Genomic DNA, 23,081 nt, shown 5'->3' on the forward strand with positions numbered 1-23,081 from the left:
GGAGCATTTTGCTAAATATATGCAGTATATTGCATATTTATTGCATTTTTATCTGTTCTTAAATTAATGTATGTTTGAATAAATGCGTTTTAAAAATCAGGTACATTTAGCAATATAGCAGGTGAATTATGTATATGATGTATATTGCGATTATAATGAACTATATACCTTTCTCTCCACTGACGTTCTAAGTTGTTCAAAGTGTTTCTAAGAATGCTGATTTTTTTTAAGGCAGCTGTGTGACTCTGAGATGGCGAACAGAAATGTGGTTCATGTAACATTAGCAACACATTATTAGCTGTTTGAAAACGTAGTTAAGCCAAAGGCTAATCATATCAATTACCGTTATGTGTCCGACGTTTTAGAGAGCGATGCATAAGACACATTACCATTCTGATACATCGACTTGTAAATGAGCCTGTTTGAGTGAGTTGAGGCGGGGCTTATTTGCATATTCATGGATCCGCGTATACTAAATGAAGTTACAGTTCAAGCTATTTTAAGGCATGAATAAAAAACTTTTACTGGAAAAAAAATGTATATGCCATTTTGGAGATCAAAGATGAGTTTTAAGGAATAAAATTACTGACTAAAGGGGGACTTTAATATTATAATGATGTACCAACTTGAGTTCCCTGTATAGTTTACAGCATTAGTTGAGAGAAATTTTTTCTTTTAGGAAGTTAACCATGTACTTTACCTGTTAGGCCCCAAGTGAATAAATATTGAATTTTGAAGTGAATCGAATCGCAAGCTTGTGAATCGAAATCGAATCCAATTGTGAATTTTTTAAATTATTTTTTTTACTTTTTACAAATATTGTCTTTTCCCTTTATTTTCTTGTTAGAGTGCACCAGAATACTTAAAATCACAAAACAATTCTCCCAGACCCCCCAACAACAATATAGTGTACATAATAATGTCATAATCAGACCTGCAAACTCAGAAGAGGTGAAAAAGGTGATGTTTACAAACTATGAAAATGGATATTCATTTAAGATTAACTGTTGCAAATGATGACAAAGGTCATTTAAATGTTGCTGTTGCAATGTCTCGTTAAATATCTGCTCAGCTGTGATTACCTGTGGCCGAATCCCAGCTGTGCTCATAATCTGTAAAACAGCACTTTTGTAGGTGGAATAATGTTCCGTCTTTGCAGTTCTTATGAGCAGAAGCATAACAAATTGAATGCACAAAATTAATTCGATCAGGTCAAGATTCAGTCATACATTTTAGAAACCCTAACTCATATTTTTGCTGCCGTAAAGCCAGATTGCATTGTAGCTGTGAAGCTTCAATTACTTTTTTTTCACGCTTTGTCTTGATGAATTATGTCTACCACCGGCTTCTGTCAGAGCGTCTTGCATCATTTCTCTACATTTTCTCTTTTCCTCTGGTGCAGACGAGTTTAAGGGCCACTCTCTTCTTCAGGCGGCACGAGAAGCAGACATGACCAAGGTGAAGAAGACTCTAGCTTTGGAGATCATCAACTTCAAGCACCCACAGACGCACGAGACGGCACTGGTGAGCCCTTCCTCATTCACTTTTGAATCTCTCCAACTGAGAAATCAGGTTGAAAGCAGATGTTAAAGGAATAGGTCACCCAAAAATTAAACTCCTGTCATCATTTACTCACCTTCATGTCTTTCCAAAATTATATGATTTGCTTTTTTGTTCCTTAAACCACTAGTGAACCTATTCAGGCAGGATATTCACGGCTCTGCTTCATACAATAAAAGTGAATGGTTACCAAAATGGTATCCAAGATTAAATAAAGACAAATAGCCCCATAAAAGTTACCAAAAAGACTTCTGTGAGACTTACAAGGCCTCTATTCTGTGTTTCAGCACTGTACGGTCGCTTCGCCTCACCCGAAACGAAAACAGGTCACTGAACTGCTGCTACGGAAAGGAGCCAATGTCAATGAGAAGAACAAAGAGTGAGGAAATGTGCCTGTCATGTGTTGAAGACTGATGCTAATGTCTGTCTTTCTCATGATCTTCTCTGTTTAGGGGCTTTCGCACCGGGTAGTTCTAGGAACTTAGTTCTAGGATCTAGCCACCAGGGTGGATCCACTAGAGCCTGAGCACACAGCGCCTATTCTCCTTTAGTTTATTATCTGTCACTGTCCTGTCTAATACGTTATTAGATAGAACTGTTACACAAAGAAAGTAGACAGCGTGTGAAAAAGTATTTGCGTTTTCTGTGTGGTTGATGCCTAATGTCGCTAGCTGAGCAGAAGTACATAATCATGTTTTGCTTGCTCCAAAGTTGCGTTAGATTTTCTCCTTAGTGTAAATGTTGAGAGGTCCATCTATCTCTGTTTTCCATGTTCGCAGAGTTAGTTTGTGGAGTAGATATATAGGCTGTGTTACACGGCTTTTTTAAAAAAATGGCGGGTGCCGGTGTTTTGCGTTTGTTCGGCCAATCAGCGTACACTTATGTCACTGGTAGTTCCTAAAGCGCTGGTTTAGACCCTACTAAAGTAGGAGCTCATTTAGTTCCCCCAAAAGGAGTTCCTAGAGCTAAAATCTTTCCTAGTTCCTACGGTGCGAACACGCCAAAATGCGGGTACTTCTGCCAATAGTTCTAGGAACTATGAAAAGGTTCCTCTGGTGTGAAAGCCCCTTTTGTTTCCATTATCTTCTCCTCCTCTCCTGTGCAGCTTCATGACACCTCTCCATGTGGCAGCAGAACGGGCGCACAACGACATCATGGAGGTCCTGCAGAAACACGGAGCGAAGGTACACAGCTGGTCCTGCATCAGCAGCGCCACATCCCTACATGTGCTCTCGAGTGCCTACAGAGCTGTGACACACATATACACACATTTACACCTCACCATCCACTTCTCACAGCTCACAGTCTGCCTTAAAGGGATAGGTCACCAAAAAATTGCCAAGATTTATTCACCCTCATGTTGTTGCAAATGCTGTTATTTTTTTTTTGTGGGGAGAAAGAAGATATTTTTTTTGTGGGGGAAAACTCTTTCCATCTAACTAGAGCTCAGTTCTGAGCGAGGGAGGAAATTTTTTTTCTTTTATAACTACGTGGACTGTTTTTGGTACAAGAACCCTTTACTGACATTGTTAGACGACCTTATGGGGAAAAAACAGTATAAAAGTTTAGAATATGGCCCCTCTACAGAACCACAGCACGTTTTTTGTGTCTGTTCTCAGCCCGAGAAAAATCAGTTCAGTGGAGCAGCGTTTTTGTCACTTCCACCTTTGTGTGCAGTTGAGTCATCACATACTTGCTGCATGAGGAGAAGAATGAAGAATGAGCTTTGCTAGCATTGCACATCTTTTTTTTTTTGTGTCAGAGTAATTTGTCTGCTTATCAGTGGATGAGATAATTGGCTTTGAGATGGAAGTGCTCATCATCAGTATGGAAGTGTTTATATGCTAACATCTTCCTAATTAACTGCCAAACATTCATCACTTTGTTTACAAAGAGACTTTAGCAGATTGATCTATTATTCGAAATCTGATCCCTAGTGTTGGAAATCAAGAACTATTTCTGATTCAGAATTAGTTTGTTTGTTTATTATCTTTAATATTGGATTCACTTATATAAGTTATTTTCAGTTTTTTGTTACATTTGTATTGTTCCACCAATGCAGATGAAACTACTTCAAAATGCATAAATGATGCAATTTACGCATCAGAGCAAATTGGCAATTGGTTCATTTTGTTTTGTCAGCTGTGCACAAAAATGAACAACAAAATTCAGTAGCATGATTTATGGTTTCCCATTATTTATAATATGCCGCTTCTGTGCGTTTGAGCGCCTTTTACATTTTTTCCGTAGGCCTGGTACATTTACATTCCTCGCAGACAAACTAAACTATCCAAACTATGGGTTTAAAAAACATAATAAAGACAATACTGTTGCTAGATTAAATGAATTTGAGAACATGAAGTTATAAGCTATCTAGAATTTTGTTGCCTAAAACAATTTTGTGTTTTATTTGTTGTTCTCTTGAAGTCTGAAATGAATGCTGAACAGGCTGCTGAGGAAAGTAAATGTATTCCAAATATACATTACCGTTAAAAAGTTTGGGGTCAGTATGATAAAAAAAAAAAAAATAAAAAAAAAGCAGCATCAAGGATGCATTAAATTAATCAAAAGTGACAGTATAGACATTTATGTCTCAAGTAAATGCTGTTCTTTTGAACTTTCTATTCATTAAAGTATCCTGAGAAAATAGCATCAAGGTTTCCACGAAAATAGTAAGCAGCACAGCTTTTTTCAACTAATAATAAGAAATAAATCTTAAGCACCAAACCAGCATATTAGAATGATTTCTGAAGGATCATGTGACACTGAAAGTACTGGAGTAATGATGCTAAAAAATCAGCTTTGCCATCACAGGAATAAATGACATTTTAAAATTATTATTAAACAGTTATTTTAAAATTTAATAATATTTCCCAATGCTACTGTTTTTTTTCTGTATTTATCAAATGAATGCAGCTTCTGTGAGCATAATAGACTTTTCTATGGTAGTACACATAAAAAAAAAAAAAAAGAAAAACATATTACTCAATTTTTCTAAAATAAACTATCTCAGAACCAGAATTGCTTTATTTCCATCGCTACCATTTTGTTGGATGCAAAAACATGCTGTGTAGAACTTAAATCTCATTGTAAGTTTTTCATCCTGTGTGTTTTAAACACTGTGGTGAGCCAGTTCTGCCATTGTAATTCTTTTAAAAAGTTTAATCTTGCACATGAAAAGATGACCAAACCTAAATTGGTAAACAGCCTGCTGCCTCGGTCTCCCTGCTGGACTGTGTCAGAGAAACTGGAGGACGTTTACGAGCTACATCATTCATGTCATTACCTCTATAGAGCAGAGAGGGGTAAAAGACTTCCAAATCAATGGAGCTCTTTCAGAGAGCCAAATCAGATAAGCATTGACTAACTGATCAGGCATTCAGCTACTGCCTTGGCTGAGAGCATCAGGGCTGATCAGCTATTCTTCAGCGGAGAGACCAGGGGAGCCGATACTCCTGTAAATAATCTCATCCACAGTCTGCCTTCTTTGTTCGAGCCGAGAGTGTATCTAAAGGGGCTCCCCGCTCATTAAACTTGCGTGTCCTACTTTCACGCAAGGTTGTATTATCGGGAGGTCCTCTTCATTGATGCTGTTGTGGCTCTTTTATGCTGCCTGGAGCAGCTTGATTTTCAAAGCCTCCCTTCCACTCGCATCCCAGCTCTCTTGCATGATAAATAAACGGAGGCTGACCCGCCACAACCCGAATTCCATCATTCAATCACCAGCGTCCATCTGTTTGAATACGAGCCCTCGGAAACGCATTCGATCGTTAACTGGTGTTGCGACCCAGCTCGCTGCCAAACTTCAGCGGCCAGACTTAAGTGACATTAATGGACTGGATAATTAGTCAGGCTGGAGGTTCAAAGGAGAGAGGCGAGTGTGTAGCAAGTGTGTGTTTACAGACCATGTGTGAACCAGTAAACAGATGGTGCAGAAGCATTGTGTTAATAAGAAGAGCAGGAAGCATGAAGAATAAAGCTGTCTAAAGTACACAGTTACTGAGAAAATCAGCTGACGATGCAAGCTGCGTATTAGCTGAAGATCTATATTGATATTATGGCTTTGTAACAGGCAGGAAAGTATGTTTTGGCATATAGTGAAATCTGTTGAGTAGTTTGTTGGTCTGGACAGCCTGAAATTCACAGACCTCTTTTGTAGACTACTATTCCACAGTTTGGGAAAATTTCAATAAAGTCTCTTATGATCACCAAGGCTGCTTTTATTTGATCAAGAATACTTTTTTCTTTTTTGAAGGGGTGGTATATTGCCCTTTTCACAAGATGTAAAATAAGTCTCTGATGTCACTAGAGTGTGTATGTGAAGTTTTAGCTCAAAATACCTCACAGATATTTTTATACATCATGTTAAAATTGTCACTTTTTGAGGGTGAACAAAACACACCATTTTTGTGTCTGTCCCTTTAAATTCAAATGAGCTGCTGCTCCCGGCACAGAGGGCGGAGCTCAACAGCTTGTGTCCTGAAAATTTCAAAAACTTTTAGCCTTTTATGTTCAAACTGGAGTCAGACAAAGATGGAGAGACTCAAGAAGACATGACATGTAGACAACATTTCTGAATGGTTAGTTGATGAATTTCTGTAGATTATGTGTAATTGATTAGCATATTATGTCATGATAGTCTATAAATCACGTACCGAGGTGGGGTTTATGTAAATTTTAGGGTTATTTATGTCACTAACCCGGGAGGAATGTCTTGTAGTCCCTACCAGCCGTTTGTTGTTGTCCTTAAAAGGCAATTTCTTTAAAAGAAAATATCTACTTTTGCTTTGAACTTTGAGCGTTGTAACTTTGCAGATGTTGTTTATGCTCAAACAGCAACATTACACACTAACTAAAGTTAAAAAAGTGAAATCATAATCAACCACCCCTTTAACATATTTTAAAAAGGGTTTTATTCCTGTGATGGCAAAGCTGAATTTTCAGCATCATTACTTTAGAAATCATAGCACTGCTTAATATTTTAGTGGAAAATAACAGCATTTATTTGAAATAGTCACTTTTTTTTTTCAAATTTAATTTATTTATTAATGCTAGTAGTATTAATGTAAAATCTTACTGACCCCAAATTTTTTTTGCAAAAATGGCTTTTTTGATGGAAAGAGCAAAAAATATGAACAGAAACCAGAACTTTTAACAGATGTAAATGAGATTTGAACTTATGTTTAATTTGAAATGTAAAGGAAAAAATGCAAGGGTATATTACAAAGTCATGCAATTGATATATATATATATATATATATATATATATATATATATATATATATATATATATATATATAAATATAAATGATTTTTTTTACATTTCAACACACTCTGATGTAAGCATTCCAGCAGACCAATGATATTTCATTTTCTGTTTTATCTCAAAATTAGCCTTATGCATTACTATTGGTCAAACATTTATTTTATAAACAAATCATTTGCAGTGTGAACAAAGCCATTGTGTGTTTGATGTAGAGGACTGCATCATGTACGATTTGCACTTCTAGTAAAGAGTGGTTTTGCTGAGAGTTAGAGTTTTGAAAAATTACAAGTTTGAGACAGAATAATGAACTGTAATTGTGCCATATGCTAAACTGCACACAGCACACACACACACAATTGTGCAGTAGGTCCCTTTCTTTCTTCACTGTTCAGTGTTGATAGGCTTTGAAGGAGCGTAGAAGTTTCCCAGGGGCTTGTCTGATTAATTCATATTTGTGTTCATTTCAAAAGAGGCCAAGTTTACTTACAGCTCATTCTTGCTCTGTGGGCTGCATTCAGATGTGCACTTCACTGATCAGGAAGATTTCAGGCTGCTCACTTCCTTTCCCTTCTTTTTTGTTGTTTGTTTATAGATGAATGCTGTTGACACTCTGGGTCAGACGGCGTTGCACCGGGCGGCTCTGGCTGGACACTTGCAGACGTGTAGGATGCTGTTGAGTTATGGAGCTGACCCCACCATCGTCTCCCTGCAGGGCTTTACAGCTGCACAGATGGGCAATGAAGCTGTACAGCAGATCCTGAACGGTACAGTCTGAATCTGGGGTTTGGGATTGTTTATTTGGGCTTTGATGTTCTGTATCCTAATGAATTAACAGTTATGGAAATTCACGTTAATTTATGCTTGTGTCTGTTAGAAAACATTCCAGTGAGGAACTCAGATGTGGATTATAGACTCTTAGAAGCAGCAAAAGCAGGAGACTTGGACACTGTGAAGGTGAGAGATGCCTTAATTTGGTTTAAAATAGAAACAGGCCGGATGGTTGACTAGTTGTCTAAGATTCAAGGGTTAAAAAGGGGTTTGGAGGTGGGGGATCCTTAAAATCTGGTTGAACCAAGATATAACATGAAACTTTATGGGATAGAACTCTCTAGAAAGAGACATTTTTGCTATGTTTAGTGAAAAACTTTGATAATTTGTTTGAGATACTTTGTAATAACCTTTACAATGGGTTTCATTAGTATAGTCCTACAAAACAGCCCCAGGTTAGATGGGGATGGAAATACATCTGCAGTTATGCATATTGAATTTTTTTATAGACTTTTGTCTGGAATAAAACCCTGAATGGGTTTAATTTCTTTATCCCAGACAATTAAACATTTCAAGGACACAGCTTGCAGCTCTTAAATGTATTTTGTTCTGTACTCATGACCTTGAACAGGGTAGATGTAAGAAGACCTCACCTTCGACCGTGTGTGTGTGTGTGTGTGTGTGTGTGTGTGTGTGTGTGTGTGTGGTAGAGAGAAAACGCTGAGCCAGCATACGCACAAACATAGCATCCGGTTACATACACTTCTGTCTACAGTTTAGACTTTTTTTCTACATACTAATTTTCACAGATTTTTTTTGAAAGAAAGTAATTTTATACAGTAAGGATGCATTAAATATATATCATAATAATATTTCACAGTATTACTGTTTTTACAGTTTGTTCAAATAAATTAGAGACTTCTTTAAAAAAATATATATATATATATATATATTTTTACCAATCCCAAACTTTTGAATGGTGGTATGTATATTAATATATTACTAATATTGCCAAATTATTATTAATTAAAATAAATGTTATTAAACTGATAAATGATTGTTAATGTAAGTACAATTTATATTCGTCTTCAAAACTAATTTCAATACATTAAGCATAAGTCTTTTGATCAAAAGGCTTTCTAACCTCAAACTTTTGATTGGTAATGTAAGCCTGAAGATAGCGATTTAGAAAGAGATGATAAAAATGTCTGTATGGATGGATGCCTTTGATGCAATCAGATCCTCATTATCTGAAAGCCTCATTATGTGTAAAGTAATTAGATCAGAGCACCAATTAGACTTTTGTCAGGCAATTAATCAGAATCTCTACTGACGCTTGCCATAATTCTAGCCTGCTACCCTATAAAAGCAGATCAAATGAAATTAATTCCTTGATGCGTTTAACCGCTCATCACTAAAGTAAAGTTCTGTATTTGCAACATAAAAATTTGCATTCAGTTTAATGCTGTTTGTTTCGTCCTGTATAGCAACTTTGCTCCCCTCAGAATGTGAACTGTCGAGACCTGGAGGGTCGTCACTCCACGCCGCTCCACTTTGCCGCTGGCTACAATCGCGTGGCTGTGGTCGAGTACCTTCTTCACCACGGCGCTGATGTCCACGCTAAAGACAAAGGGTGAGACTTCCTGCAGTTCTTCATCTGAAACACTCCCTCCGTTGTGGAATGAACTTCATTAACAGTCAGTGCATGAGTTAGCAGCACTAAGAGATAAGCTATAATCTTCCTGTCACTATTTATCTCTCAACTTCCCTGTCTGCTAACAGAGGTTTGGTGCCGCTGCATAATGCCTGCTCGTACGGCCATTACGAAGTAGCAGAGCTGCTGGTCAGACACGGAGCGTCGGTCAACGTGGCAGACCTGTGGAAGTTCACCCCGCTGCACGAGGCCGCTGCCAAGGGCAAATACGAGATCTGCAAACTGCTTCTGAAGGTACTGTCATCACAACTCCTGCTGGCTCAAGCACTGACCTCTTCACTTCACTTTGCATACTTGTTGATTCAAGTGATATCTCTCTCTCTAGACGTCTGACAGCCTGGAGTTGTTAATGGTTTTTATCTCTCTGTAAAGTTTTTAAATGCAGTGTGAACCGCTGCAGGGGCTTCAGAATAATTGGTGTTTGCCAGACGTCGGTTTTAATGCTGTCTGCTTTCATCGTGTCTCAGGTTACTGTCGCAGAGAGGTTCAGCTTCAGAGCTGTAAGGAATATGCACATTAGCCTTCAAACAAACGTGTCACTTTTTCCTAGAGTGGAACTGCTGAGGTTGAAGCTGCAGGAAAGAAATTCACATTTCACATTCACTGAATCTAAGTCTCTAAGGGAAGTTGTAAAATGAATTTAGAGGTGTACTTTGTAAAAATATCACGTCCTCTGAAAATAAGATGTGGTCTGAATGATTGAACTCTGAAAGATGAGGTTTTTAAACTGTGCTGTCAGCCTTTGGGCTTCTGTGTGTATTTGTACTCAATATCCTTATCTCCTTCAGCATGGAGCAGACCCCACCAAGAAGAATCGGGATGGAAACACACCATTGGACATGGTGAAGGAGGGAGACACGGATATCCAGGACTTGCTGAGAGGAGATGCAGCGCTTTTGGATGCCGCCAAGAAAGGCTGCCTGGCCCGGGTCCAGAAACTGTGCAGCTTGGAGAACATCAACTGCAGAGACACACAGGGACGCAACTCGACTCCGCTGCACCTGGCAGGTAATGAAAAATCATTCTGCTTCCTTCTGAGCTGTCGCTTTCAACACAGAAACGAGAACACTTCTCTCTTTCAAATGGTACCACCATCCAGAGAATTGCGTCTCTACAAAAGCTTTGAAGCAGTGTGTGAGATATCATCCCACCCCAGAGGTGAGGCGAGGCAAGGAAACCCAGAAGGAAAGAATAGGGGGACATGTTGAATTAAATCTTGGCTCTCATCCCTTTCTGAGCACTGTGTAAGCTTGGCTTCCAGGCGGGGATTCAAAAGCTTCCTTGCCAAATATTAAATCTGTCTAAGACTTCAACACTGTTCGTACTGTCACCGACATTTACATGCACAACAATATTCTCTGTATGGCTTGTGTCCCTGATAAAGTCTTATTCAGAATAATCTCTTTATGTGAGCCTTCCTTATATATACAATGTGTGCATTATTAGAATTATTAGGCACGTTAATTTTCTGATCATATTTTACCAATTTTCAACCTCCATTAATCTTAACTACTATTAGTTTTGTATTTAATCATTTATAAGTGATATATAATTGTTCACGAAGGCTGGAAATGAAAAACACCTTATATTCAGGTGTGCATAACTATTAGGCACATTTTCTTTTACAGATAAAATAAGCCAAAAAAGAGTTTTAACTCAGACTGAAAAGTAAAAAATTATGAAATGCCCATGAGAAGGATGCAATACTAGAAATTGCAGTTAAAGGGTTAGTTCACCCAAAAATGAAAATTCTGTCAGTAATTACTCACCCTCATGTTGTTCCAACCCTGTAAGACTTTTGTTCATCTTCGGAACACAAATTAAGATATTTTTGATGAAATCTGAGTGCTGCCTCACTCCTCCTGCAGGCTTATGGACACATTAACTTGATGGCCCAGAAAATGTATTAAAGACATTGTCAATATAGTCCAAGTGACTCCAGTGGCTCAATCTTAAGTTTATAAAGCGACGAGAATACTTTTTGTGCGCAAAAACAAACAAAAATAACGACTTTATTCCACTTTTCATTTCCTTCTCTCTGGACCTCGAGTCTTTTTACGTAGTGTAATAGCATAGCGCGTCTGTGTTGCGTGAAACACAGACGCGCTACGCTGTTACACTACGTAAAAAAACCCCATCAGGAACCCTTTAGTCTCCAGAACTGCAACCTACCTGCAGTCTCCAGAAGTGTCAGGATCTCAGAGACTGAGGTTAGGTAAAGAATCCTAAAAAATGACCCCCACTTAATAAGAATCACAAGCTGAAATGTAGTAAAATACATGAAGATTTTTTTTTTATAGGCTTTATAGACAGACAGATTGAGTGTGACTCTTGAAGGACCAGCACCTAATCCTCTTGTACCACTGTTTGAAGAATTCATCTTCCAGAATCTGGCAGTAAGTTTTGGGTGTTCATTTTTAGTCCATCTCTGCAAAACGGACTTCAGGGTAGGAGATGGACTGAAAATGAACACCCAAAACTTACTGCCAGATTCTGCAAGATGAATGTGGTGCTGGTCCTTCAAGGTCCTTCTTCACCTGTATTTGTCTGACCCTGCTGACCCAATAAGTATTTCACTGTCCAATGGTCATGCCTTTACTGCAATTTCTAGGATTGCATTAGTATTGCATCCTCCTCATGGGCATTTAATAATTTTTTACTTTTCAGTCTGAGTTAAAACTCTTTTTTGGCTTATTTTATCTGTAAAAGAAAATGTGCCTAATAATTATGCACACCTGAATATAAGGTGTTTTTCATTTCCAGCCTTCACAAACAATTATATATCACTTATTAATGATTAAATACAAAAATAATAGTAGTTAAGATTCATGCGGTTTGGAATTGGTAAAATGTGCCTGGAAAAAAAAATGACCAGAAAATGAACGTGCCTAATAATTCTGCACTCACTGTATGCATGTGTGTATAGACATATTTACACACAACTGAAAAACTGATAAAAATTTACAATTGCAGCTGAATTTTTTACAAGCATGTGGAAATTCACTTATATATAATCAATTATACAATTATAATTCAGTTCATAATTAACAAAATAATAATAATAAAAATAAAAGTGGGAATGATCATGTGTGAGAATCAATCTTGACCCACAACAGATCTGAGTTCAAGGTAGGAGAGCACTGCTCAGGATCATCATTTGCACAAAACTACGCCATTCCAGTGACTCATAGCAGGACTCACACTGTGTGCAGAACAGCACAGATCAGCAAATGTCACTGAACAGATGGAGTTAGCGCTCTGGTCAGTCCACTTATCTCGCTAGGCCAGGCCAGCAGCAGGTGGGTTACGGCCCTAACCATCAGGCAGAGGTACAGACACATGAATTTACTCTAGCTAGCACACATTCCCTAATTCCACGGGTGCAGTGGGCTGTGACTAATGTGATGGTTGTGACCCTTACCTAGAGAACACACCACTCGACTGCCTTTTGCCCGCGGGGAGAATCGTAAGATGCATCTATTCGTTCTGGATAGATGGATCTCATGCTTGAAAATCCTGATGCTTTGTCTTGCAATTTTTTAACGATTAATTAATTGTTTTAGGGTGAAAGCCAGGGGCTAAATATTTTGCAATGTCTGCCCACCAGTCAAATGTATTTGATTTAATGTAGTTATATTTGTAATTAATCTATTTTGTGAAGGAATGACAATTCTATGGATAAATGAAATGTCATTTTATTTTTTATTTAGTATTACTGTAATATATAAAAAATAAAATGGCATTTTATTTACCCTTAAAAGTATGAAATATCTATGCCAATCCCCCCGTTCAGAAATGCAGCATGTTTTCGCTCACTAGCATTGAGCTCTTTTCACTGATCCGATCTACACTTTCTCTCATATATGGAAAATGACTGCTGACTTTTCACGACTTCATTATAACATGCTGACACCATATCCACACTATAAATAGTTTTTTTTTTACTCAAAATAATCCTAATGTTTATCATGGCGTTAATGAGAATAAATCTGCGTTTTTGAAGATAAGAGGAAAAGAGAGCGGTACAGCCAAACAGATGACTTGGAAGTGAGAAACACTGCTAAAAATGCCTGTAGTTTTGGGAGAACCTGCAAGAAGCGTTTGATGAACACAGCACACGCAGTGGAGTGTGTACGTGTGAGACAGAGAGCATGTTCTCATTAGTGAGGTTCTCAAAGCTGGGTTTGTGCATTATTAGAGAGCTACAGCCTGTAATGATGAGGGCTTTAATAAGTAACTGTCCTGTAGGCAGTCGTGTATGTCTGGAGCGAGAGTGAGTGGGAAAAGAAAAAAGGAAGACAGTTAAAGCTGAAAATAGTAGTGTCTGGTTCTTTTTGGTCAGCGTCAACTTGTTCAGTGCCAAAGGTTGGCTGCCAGATTGAGTCTTGTAGCTTATCTGCAGCGACAGAAAACACTCTATCTCCACTTTGCACCGACTAATAAATATAATTGCTATCAGAAGGAGTCAGCGCATAAAGATTCCAATAACACTGCCTAAAGAGAGTTTAATTAATTGAGTTTAATTGAGTTTTGAAGATAGGAATAGATGAAATTTCACTGAGATGGTGATGGTGGGAATTCCAATAGACCTATGTAGAGGCTGTGGCAATGAGATATCACCCAAGACAAACAATCTGAATTTGGGAACCATTAATAAATTGGCTAAAAGTCTGAGGAGGGGAAATACTATGATCTACGAGTATGGGCTGGAATAGTGTTATTTATAACTATTATAATATTTACTCATATTTTGCATTTTCATAGATATTATTTTATATTTTAATTTTAGTCATTTTGTTATGTGCTTTTGTCATTTTTTATATTTTTAATATTTCTATTTTGCCTTATTGTAATTTCAGTGTTAGTACTTATATACTATTATAATATTTAATAATATTTTGAATTAGCTTATATTTTTATATTTCCATTTTAGTTTTTGTCATTTTTTTATTCAAGTTTTTGTAATTTTGTGCTTTTGTCATTTTTATTTCTTTTTTATATTTCTAGTTAGCTCTAGTTTTAGTCATTTTATTACTTAGTAAAATATTTCAGTTAGTTGCTAAGGCAACATTTCTAAAAAAATGTAAAAAAAAATTGTTTTATTTCAATTAATGAAAATTATTTTTAATATATTAAAGGTTTGTTTTAATCATCAATAACAACACTGGTGTGTGAAGGTTTTAAAAACTATTACATTGTGATATGTGGTAAACAGCCTAGTGAAGTTAAGTTTCTGAACAATTTCTACCACTGAACTCTGTGGAAAATGTGTTGATAATGCATTATAAACCTTTTTACCCACAGAGTAAAAAGCAGGTTGTAATGAAGCAACAAAAAATACTGGAGCAAACTACTAAACTATTTGTTTAAAAAAACATGCCTGGTGGGCCACATGCAGTGACTTTCAATTCAGTAAATCTGACTGAAAACAGATGATTCAAGCAGTTTAGCTACAATTTGGGGTTTGGGTCCATGTAGATTAATTATCATTTAGATGTAAATGTGATCTTCATCCTCATGTAAATTTGATTTCACGGTGTTCAGGTTTGTAATAATTCTCAATGGCACGCTCCTCTCAACCACTTTATAATTTATGGCCATTATTAAAGGACGTACTCAATATAAAACACAGTGGGGAAAAAAAGTTTTCAAGTGTCAAAGTTTCAAAAACACTCTATACTATACTCTATGCACACTATCCATACATGTGATATGGATTGGTGACTTGAGTTTGATGATAACAGATTGTTCATGGACAGATGGATTTACATTTCTTTGCATCTTTTTCTCCACAGCTGGCTATAACAATCTGGAGGTAGCGGAGTATTTACTTGAGCATGGGGCGGATGTCAACGCGCAGGACAAAGGTGGCCTTATCCCCCTCCACAACGCAGCCTCGTACGGGGTGAGTGCAATTGCTGATTAAAAAGAGGAGTATTTCAGTGAGACTGGGACTACATACAGCCATCTGTTAAGCCGACACATGTCGTGCCTCCGGTCATGCCAGGTCTGGCAGGAAACTGTGCTGTGGGTACCTCACATACACACAAACAGATGTAGATGCTGAATAATCCATGTATGTGCTCCTGAAAACTAAACACAAGGGCTTTTCCCCTCTCAGAACAAGTGCAAAGCTACACCTGAACCCCTCTGTGCTCTGATACAGCACTTTGTTTTCACTTCCTGTGACTGAGAAAATCAGTGTGTGGCTGTATGCAAAAAGTGTTTGGACATCTGTGTTTGCTCTGCCAACAGAACCTTGGCTTATGCACTTTTAATGAGTCACTGCGGCTCCTGATTCTTTCAGGTGGTTTGTTGCATTTCCACTCGCGAACAACCCAGATGCTGAGATGATGCCATTTGCGTGCCTTAATCCGCACTGCACAGAACTCTTCTAATACGGGATTTCTGGAAATCAAATCAAGCGAATTCAGAGAAACTCATTTTAGGTGATGGTAGTTGAAGGTATTTGCCCTGTAGAGGTATACAGGGATGTGATTAAACCATGCAGATGGATGGGAGCAGATTGCGGTTACATAAGCATGCTGGATCAGAACTAGCCTGACTCCGGCCCTCGACCACACTCGTATACGCTGCTGTCCAAGAAACAGGACCTCTGTGACTGGAGCGGGGAAATTCTGATTGGCTGCAACCGGAGTGGCAGGTGGCCCAAGCTTTTCTGATTGGCTAGAGGAGAGCTGGCGGCCGGCCGATGCTGGCTGACCTTGAGTGCGCCTCCCTCTGTTCATATGCAGCCTGTTTGTATAGAGGCTGTCAGCGCTCGGCAAACACAGGCAGCTGATCGCAGTTCCATACAGTCACTGCTGCTGATGGGAGGGCGGCTCAGGACAAGCTCAGCCACACACACTGCAAACCACAACTCTTGAGTTGGCCAAAACCCAAGCATGTTTTGTTCTGTGCCTTCCATTGGTAGTGAGAATGTTTCTCATATGCCATTTAAAGGGATAGTCCACCCAAAAATTACAATTATTTAGTCATCCTCATGGTGTCAACCTCAGTGTTGTTATTTGTTAACTACAACTAAAAGTATTATATGTAAAAGTAAATATGTAAAGTAAAATATAAATATTAGATAATAAGTTAAAGCGGAAGTGCTAATATTACTAACTGAAATAAAACTAAAACTGGAATAAAACACTGAATTAAAACAAAAAATCGAATTAAATAAAAAAAATAAAAAAGTAATAAAAATAACAAAAGCACATACAAATTACTAAAATTAAAACTAAATTTAAATTTTTTAAATAAAACCAATTCAAAATGTAACTCCTAATAGTATTTAACTCTTTCCCCGCCATTGACAGAATTTTCCAGGAATCCATGTTTTCATTGTTATACAGTAGTGAGCACTATTACGCATCTTCTGAAAGAGTACAGAATCTCCGGATCAAAAACACAGGTGAAGAAACAGAAACCAGTGATAGATGGATTGCTTGCATGCTTGTAAGCTAATGCGATCTTCAAACATTAAACAGCATATAAATCAAAACTGCCTAACGTTACCGAATGAAATGTTGACTCAGTATGCGCTATAGGACTGTGAAGCTTTGGGAGTGTTGATGGACTCAATCTACTGGATCTGTGTTTTCTGTTTTGAAAATCCATCGTTCTGAATCCAATCCGGATGCAGTCTTTGACAAAAACTTGAATTTCTCAGCTTTTTGTTCAAAATGTTGCTTTTTTAAATAAAACTTACCCACATTAAAGTGTTGAAAAAAGAAAATGAATGCATTTTTTTTATATATGTTGTATTTTCAGATATTCATACAATAAAATATTCTTGGGGACATGAAAGTGATCATTTGTGAAAATGATAAAAAAAAAATTGCCACTGGGTGGTCTTAAAAAAAAAATGCTGGTATGAAAAAGATCTTTGTATGAAAAATGTTATCCTCCAGTCAGCTATTAACCACTACCACCTGGTCACAAAATGATTTGAACACAAAAATTGTTTGTCTAATTCATGAACAAATCATTTTGTAATGATTTAAAAAAAAAAAAAAAAAAAAAGGATTCTTTGATTATTTTGAGTAAATCATATGGTTGTTTTGAATCAATTGATTCACTCAAAAGAGTAGTTTGATTGTCAAATGGAACGTAGCTAATTTTCTCATTCACTTGCCAAGTAGAGCTAGGGAGGATGTCTATATTTTAAATCGATGACAGTTTACATTTTGGTTTGTTGTTTACGCAAAGCTTTAGAAGAGTGGTATGGGCCACTTTAAAAATATAACTTGGTGATAATCAAGTACATGAAGTCTAAAACCAGGCAAACTTTTACACCAAAGCAGATCTTCTATAGAAAGGTCTTTGCCTAGTTTTTTTTTAATTAACATAAAGGCTTTAAAGAATGTATATTGTACATTAATTTTGTTAATAAGCCTCTGTCTTCCCTTCCAGCATGTGGATATTGCGGCCCTGCTGATCAAATTCAACACCTGTGTAAATGCCACTGATAAATGGGCCTTCACGCCCCTCCACGAGGCTGCACAGAAGGGCCGTACGCAGCTCTGCGCTCTTCTGCTGGCTCATGGGGCCGACCCCACCATGAAGAACCAGGAGGGACAGACGCCGCTGGACTTAGCGACGGTAATGTCTTTAGAAGATACCTTTCACATGGACATCAAAGCACATATTTATAAATTGCCATATATTAAACAGAGCTACAGATTTGCATGTCAAAACATAGACCAGTTTAAACCCAACAGCTATAAAAGTTTCATGCTCTGTAGGACTATTTGTTCTGGCTGTAAGATCTCATATGGTTCAGGTGGCATAGACTATCCTGAGAAATTGGGACATTTATCTTCTAAACACATGAGCTGAGGTGTTTAAACCCATATCCCCTGTGTTCAGGTTTGTGCGAAGCAAATGGTAAATCTACCATAACCTTTACTAATTGGGCTCTTGTGGCTGTGCTCATGCCAGGTGCTAATGACACAGCTGTTCTCATCTTTTATTGTCCAATTCTAGACCAAGAAGCCAAAATAATGCTATGTTACAACTACCGTCTTAATTTATCACCGCACCCATGTGGCATGCTACTGTAACATGATTATTAGATGATTTTAGTTGTATTTAAAACTGATCGGACACAGATTTCTTATGGAGTTTTTTCCCTCTGATCTCCAGGCTGATGATATCCGGGCGCTGCTGATTGATGCCATGCCCCCTGAAGCGCTGCCTAGTTGTTTCAAGCCCCAGGCTACGGTGGTCAGTGCCTCTGTCATCTCTCCAGCATCCACACCTTCCTGCCTGTCCGCCGCCAGCAGCATAGACAATCTGGCCGGGCCCCTGGCGGAGCTGGCTGTACCTGGAGCCTCAGGCCCCGCTGATGGGGCTACTGCATCAGAGAGGAAGGAGGGAGAAAGTAAGTAGATCATGTGTAGGTCTGCAACTAATTAATGTTTGATAAAAATAAATAAAGTAAAACATTTGTTGTTGGATATAAAATTTCAGTTTAAAATTAAGAAATGATGCTATACAGTATAAGTTGAAATTCTAACAAAAGTAATAATATTTGATAAGAACAATAACTGTAATGGGATTATAACCAAGAGTCTCTTAGTCTTACATTTATATAAAAAAAAAAAAAATAATAATAATAAAAAAAAAAACAGAAATTATAGTAAGATTATCTGGGCAGAACTTTCTACCTGTTAGTTAAAACTTAGTGAAATGCGTTGTGAAATGTTTGTTTGTAATAATAATAATAATACATGGTGGAGTAATATATAATACCGCCAGTAGCTGATTCTGTGATCACACAGAATAAAAAAAATATTAGCCCTGTCAATAGATTTTATTTTACATTAAGTGCACTTATGTGTAAGTGAAAGTACTGGTTAATATAAGGTAACTACATGGGTTAAGGTTAGGTTTAGGCCGGGATAGGTTCAGGGTTAGTGCCTAGTTATGACCCAGTAATTGTAATAACTATAATTGGTACATAGTTTGTACATGTGGAACAGGACTATAAAATAAAGTGCTACCAAATTTTTTAATTGTGATTAATCGCATACTTATTGCGAAATTAAGCATACATCATTTATCTTGTTTAATACGTTCATTTTGTCATTTGTCAAAGTAAACTATCAGATTGAAGGATGATTTTCACAAATATGTGCAAACCAAAGCACACACGGGAAAAAAAAAAACATTACAGAACAAAACTTTTCAGAATACAATGCACAATGCATTTTCCTAATGGGCTTTCTCTCTAAAAACAATTGACATATTAATGAGTTGATGAAAGTTTTTTATATATATATATATATATATATGTATATATATATATATATATATATATATTAGGGTGCATCAAAAAACACAATTCTTGAATTTTGATATGGCTGGGTGCTAAAAATGTTCCAATATATGTAGAAACAACACATGCAAAATATTTGTCCAGTACATGATGATTTAGGGGTGCCACCGCACATCTGTTTTTGTTGGATAAAGTGCTTAACAGTGCTCAATGGTCACAATGGAGATCTGAGGTAAACAATACTACAGCTCAAGAAAACTGAGATGATCTTTCTGTTTGAGGTGATCTTTCTGTGTTGGGTATGTATTATTACATAATTACTATCATATCTGTAATTGTGTCTTTGTATACTTATTTATTATAAGTCATTTAAGTCATATTTATAGGTATTTGGTGCTCATTACATCTAGCTAACGTTAGCTAGCAACAGTTTGCTAACCAGTTTGCTATCTATGTTAGCTAAGCTATTAAACTTAACATCAACAGTATTCTAGAGTGGACACTGTCATATTCAGAGTATACAGTGGGGAGAACAAGTATTTGATACACTGCCGATTTTGCAGGTTTTCCCACTTACAAAGCATGTAGAGGTCTGTAATTTTTATCATAGGTACATTTTAACTGTGAGAGACGGAATCTAAAACAAAAATTCAGAACCTGTATAAAAGACACCCGTCCACACGCTCAATCAAACAGACTCCAACCTCTCCACAATGGCCAAGACCAGAGAGCTGTGTAAGGACATAAGGGATAAAATTGTAGACCTGCACAAGGCTGGGATGCGCTACAGGACAATAGGCAAGCAGCTTGGTGAGAAAGCAACAACTGTTGGTGCAATTATTAGAAAATGGAAGAAGTTCAAGATGACGGTCAATCTCCCTCGGTCTGGGGCACCATGCAAGATCTCACCTCGTGGGGCATCAATGATCATGAGGAAGGTGAGGCGTCAGCCCAGAACTACACGGCAGGACCTGGTCAATGACCTGAAGAGAGCTGGGACCACAGTCTCAAAGAAAACCATTATAACACACTACGCCGTCATGGATTAAAATCCTGCAGCGCACGCAAGGTCCCCCTGCTCAAGCCGAAGCATGTCCAGGGCCGTCTGAAGTTCGCCAATGACCATCTGGATGATCCAGAAGAGGAATGGGAGAAGGTCATGTGGTCTGATGAGACAAAAATAGAGCTTTTTGCTCTAAACTCCACTCCACAAGAAGGATGAGTACAACTCCAAAAACACCATCCCAACCGTGAAGCATGGAGGTGGAAACATCATTCTTTGGGGATGCTTTTCTGCAAAGGGGACAGGATGACTGTACCGTATTGAGGGGAGGATGGATGGGGCCATGTATCGCAAGATCTTGGCCAACAACCTCCTTCCCTCAGTAAGAGCATTGAAGATGGGTCGTGGCTGGGTCTTCCAGCATGACAGAGACCCGAAACACACAGCCAGGGCAACTAATGAAGTAGCTCCGTAAGAAGCATCTTAAGTTCCTGGAGTGGCCTAGCCAGTCTCCAGACCTGAACCCAATAGAAAATCTTCTGAGGGAGCTGAAAGTCCATATTGCCCAGCGACAGCCTCGAAACCTGAAGGATCTGGAGAAAGGTCTGTATGGAGGAGAGGGCCAGAATTCCTGCAGTGTGTGCAAACCTGGTCAAGAACTACAGGAAAACGTATGATCTCTGTAATTGCAAACAAAGGTTTCTGTACCAAAGTTCTGCTTTTCTGATGTATCAAATACTTATGTCATGCAATAAAATGCAAATTAATTACTTAAAAATCATACAATGTGATTTTCTGGATTTCTGTTTTAGATTCTGTCACTCACAGTTTGTAGAGTCAACTTTAGAGATCAAAATTAAAGACTTCTACATGCTTTGTAAGTGGGAAAACCTGAAAAATCTGCAGTGTATCAAATACTTGTTCTCCCCACTGTAGATGTCTCATGTGTATTGAGAGTAGCATTGTAGTTGTTACAGTAAATTAACAGGGTAAGGCCACATGAACATGTCCCATTGACCTCCATTCATTTTGTCTATAGGACAAATGAATGGACAATCTTGAAAGTTGAATTCTGAGAAATGCCCAAGTTGCCCAAAGGGTTCAAACAAACAACTTTTACTTTGATAACCCTATAGAACATGTTACTGTATAAAAGTTCACTGTACTCAACATTTCCAGGTCAACCTTTTGGCAATTAGACTAAAAATTGCACATTTTTCGAAATTTCGCCAAAGTTCATGTGTTAGGTGGCACCCCTAAATCTCAATGGAATCCCTCAAAACTTTGCAAAAGTCATTTTTATGTTAATTGGAACAAAATGCAATGCCAGCCAAATTGATATTTTGAAATTAAAATTTCCCATTCAAATTTGATGCACCCTAATATATATATATATATATATATATATATATGTGTGTATATATATGTATATCAGGGTTCCCACGGGTCATGGAATTTCTGGAATGTCATGGAATTTTAAAAGGTCTATTCCAGACATTGAAAGTCAGGGAATTTGATACATTTTTTGTCCAAGTCATGGAATATCAGGGAATTTAGTTTGTTGCTTTAAATTTAATTTCCATTTATCAAAATGTAATTTTTCTATACCGATTTTTTTTTTATCGCACTGTTTCACACATCTTTCTGTATTGTTGTGCTTAGGCTTTGAGCGCCATATTTATTCCCTTCCCGCTCAATTGGAAATCACTTAGTTAACAGGTACAAGTGACTGCATTCGACTAAGGCAAACATGCCAGGAAAATGTAAATATCAAGAGCTTTGGCTACAAAATGAACAATTTAAAGACTGGGTGTTAAAAGTAGACGACAGAAAAGCTAAATGTAAAGTTTGTAAAACTACTATTGAGCTATCAAATATGGGTGAGGGTGCAGCCTCCCCATATAGCTCCAAGAGAACCGCAATCAGCTAATGAAGCCGCTCCCACCCCCAGCAGTGACGGCAGTGTGAGACACAAGCCGCATTTCCATTACCCTTCAAATTGCGCAAATTGAAATTGCGAATTGAAAATACGCACAATGGAAACACGTCAATTTCGCAAAAACTCCCGTTTATCGCAAAAAAGTTTTTACGCTCTCATGAGGTGGTTTTTCAGGCAATTCGAAAAAGGAATATTTTGCAAAACTGCAATGGAAAAAGTTTTTGCGCATTTAAAGTCACCTGACTTAGAAAACGCGGTGTGTTTGAGGTCCATGTATAGCAACGCAAATAATAATAATTTTATATTATTTTATTATAACATTTAATAGGCTATATTTAGAAGACGCTTTTATGCAAAAAAGGAACCAAGCTGAGTGTGGAGCGCGCACTGCATGACACGGAGGCGCGGGTGCGAACACTTGCATTTTCCTGTCAACAGTGAAAACAACTTAAAATACTCTATCATTTCTGGTCATACAGAAAATAATAATACATTATTCTCAACTACTTTTATTTGTGTAAACTCACAATAACAAGAAAACGT

General features: G+C 37.7%; 1 protein-coding gene across 4 annotated transcripts in view; it reads left to right on the forward strand.

Moving 5' to 3' along the window:
- tnksa (tankyrase, TRF1-interacting ankyrin-related ADP-ribose polymerase a) overlaps positions 1 to 23,081 on the forward strand; it is a 108,855-nt gene that overhangs the window by 75,244 nt on the left and 10,530 nt on the right. For all 4 annotated transcript variants that reach the window (XM_081391749.1, XM_081391750.1, XM_081391747.1 and 1 more), the window contains 11 exons: positions 1,403 to 1,524; positions 1,848 to 1,939; positions 2,666 to 2,744; positions 7,419 to 7,590; positions 7,701 to 7,780; positions 9,082 to 9,227; positions 9,377 to 9,542; positions 10,097 to 10,316; positions 15,104 to 15,213; positions 17,730 to 17,918; positions 18,462 to 18,699. In XM_081391749.1, the coding sequence (XP_081247875.1) occupies positions 1,403 to 1,524; positions 1,848 to 1,939; positions 2,666 to 2,744; positions 7,419 to 7,590; positions 7,701 to 7,780; positions 9,082 to 9,227; positions 9,377 to 9,542; positions 10,097 to 10,316; positions 15,104 to 15,213; positions 17,730 to 17,918; positions 18,462 to 18,699 (1,614 nt within the window). The remainder of the gene's footprint in view (positions 1 to 1,402; positions 1,525 to 1,847; positions 1,940 to 2,665; positions 2,745 to 7,418; positions 7,591 to 7,700; positions 7,781 to 9,081; positions 9,228 to 9,376; positions 9,543 to 10,096; positions 10,317 to 15,103; positions 15,214 to 17,729; positions 17,919 to 18,461; positions 18,700 to 23,081) is intronic.

Source organism: Scardinius erythrophthalmus (genome assembly GCF_964197995.2).
Source record: "Scardinius erythrophthalmus genome assembly, chromosome: 17".
In the NCBI taxonomy this organism is placed as follows: domain Eukaryota; kingdom Metazoa; phylum Chordata; class Actinopteri; order Cypriniformes; family Leuciscidae; genus Scardinius; species Scardinius erythrophthalmus.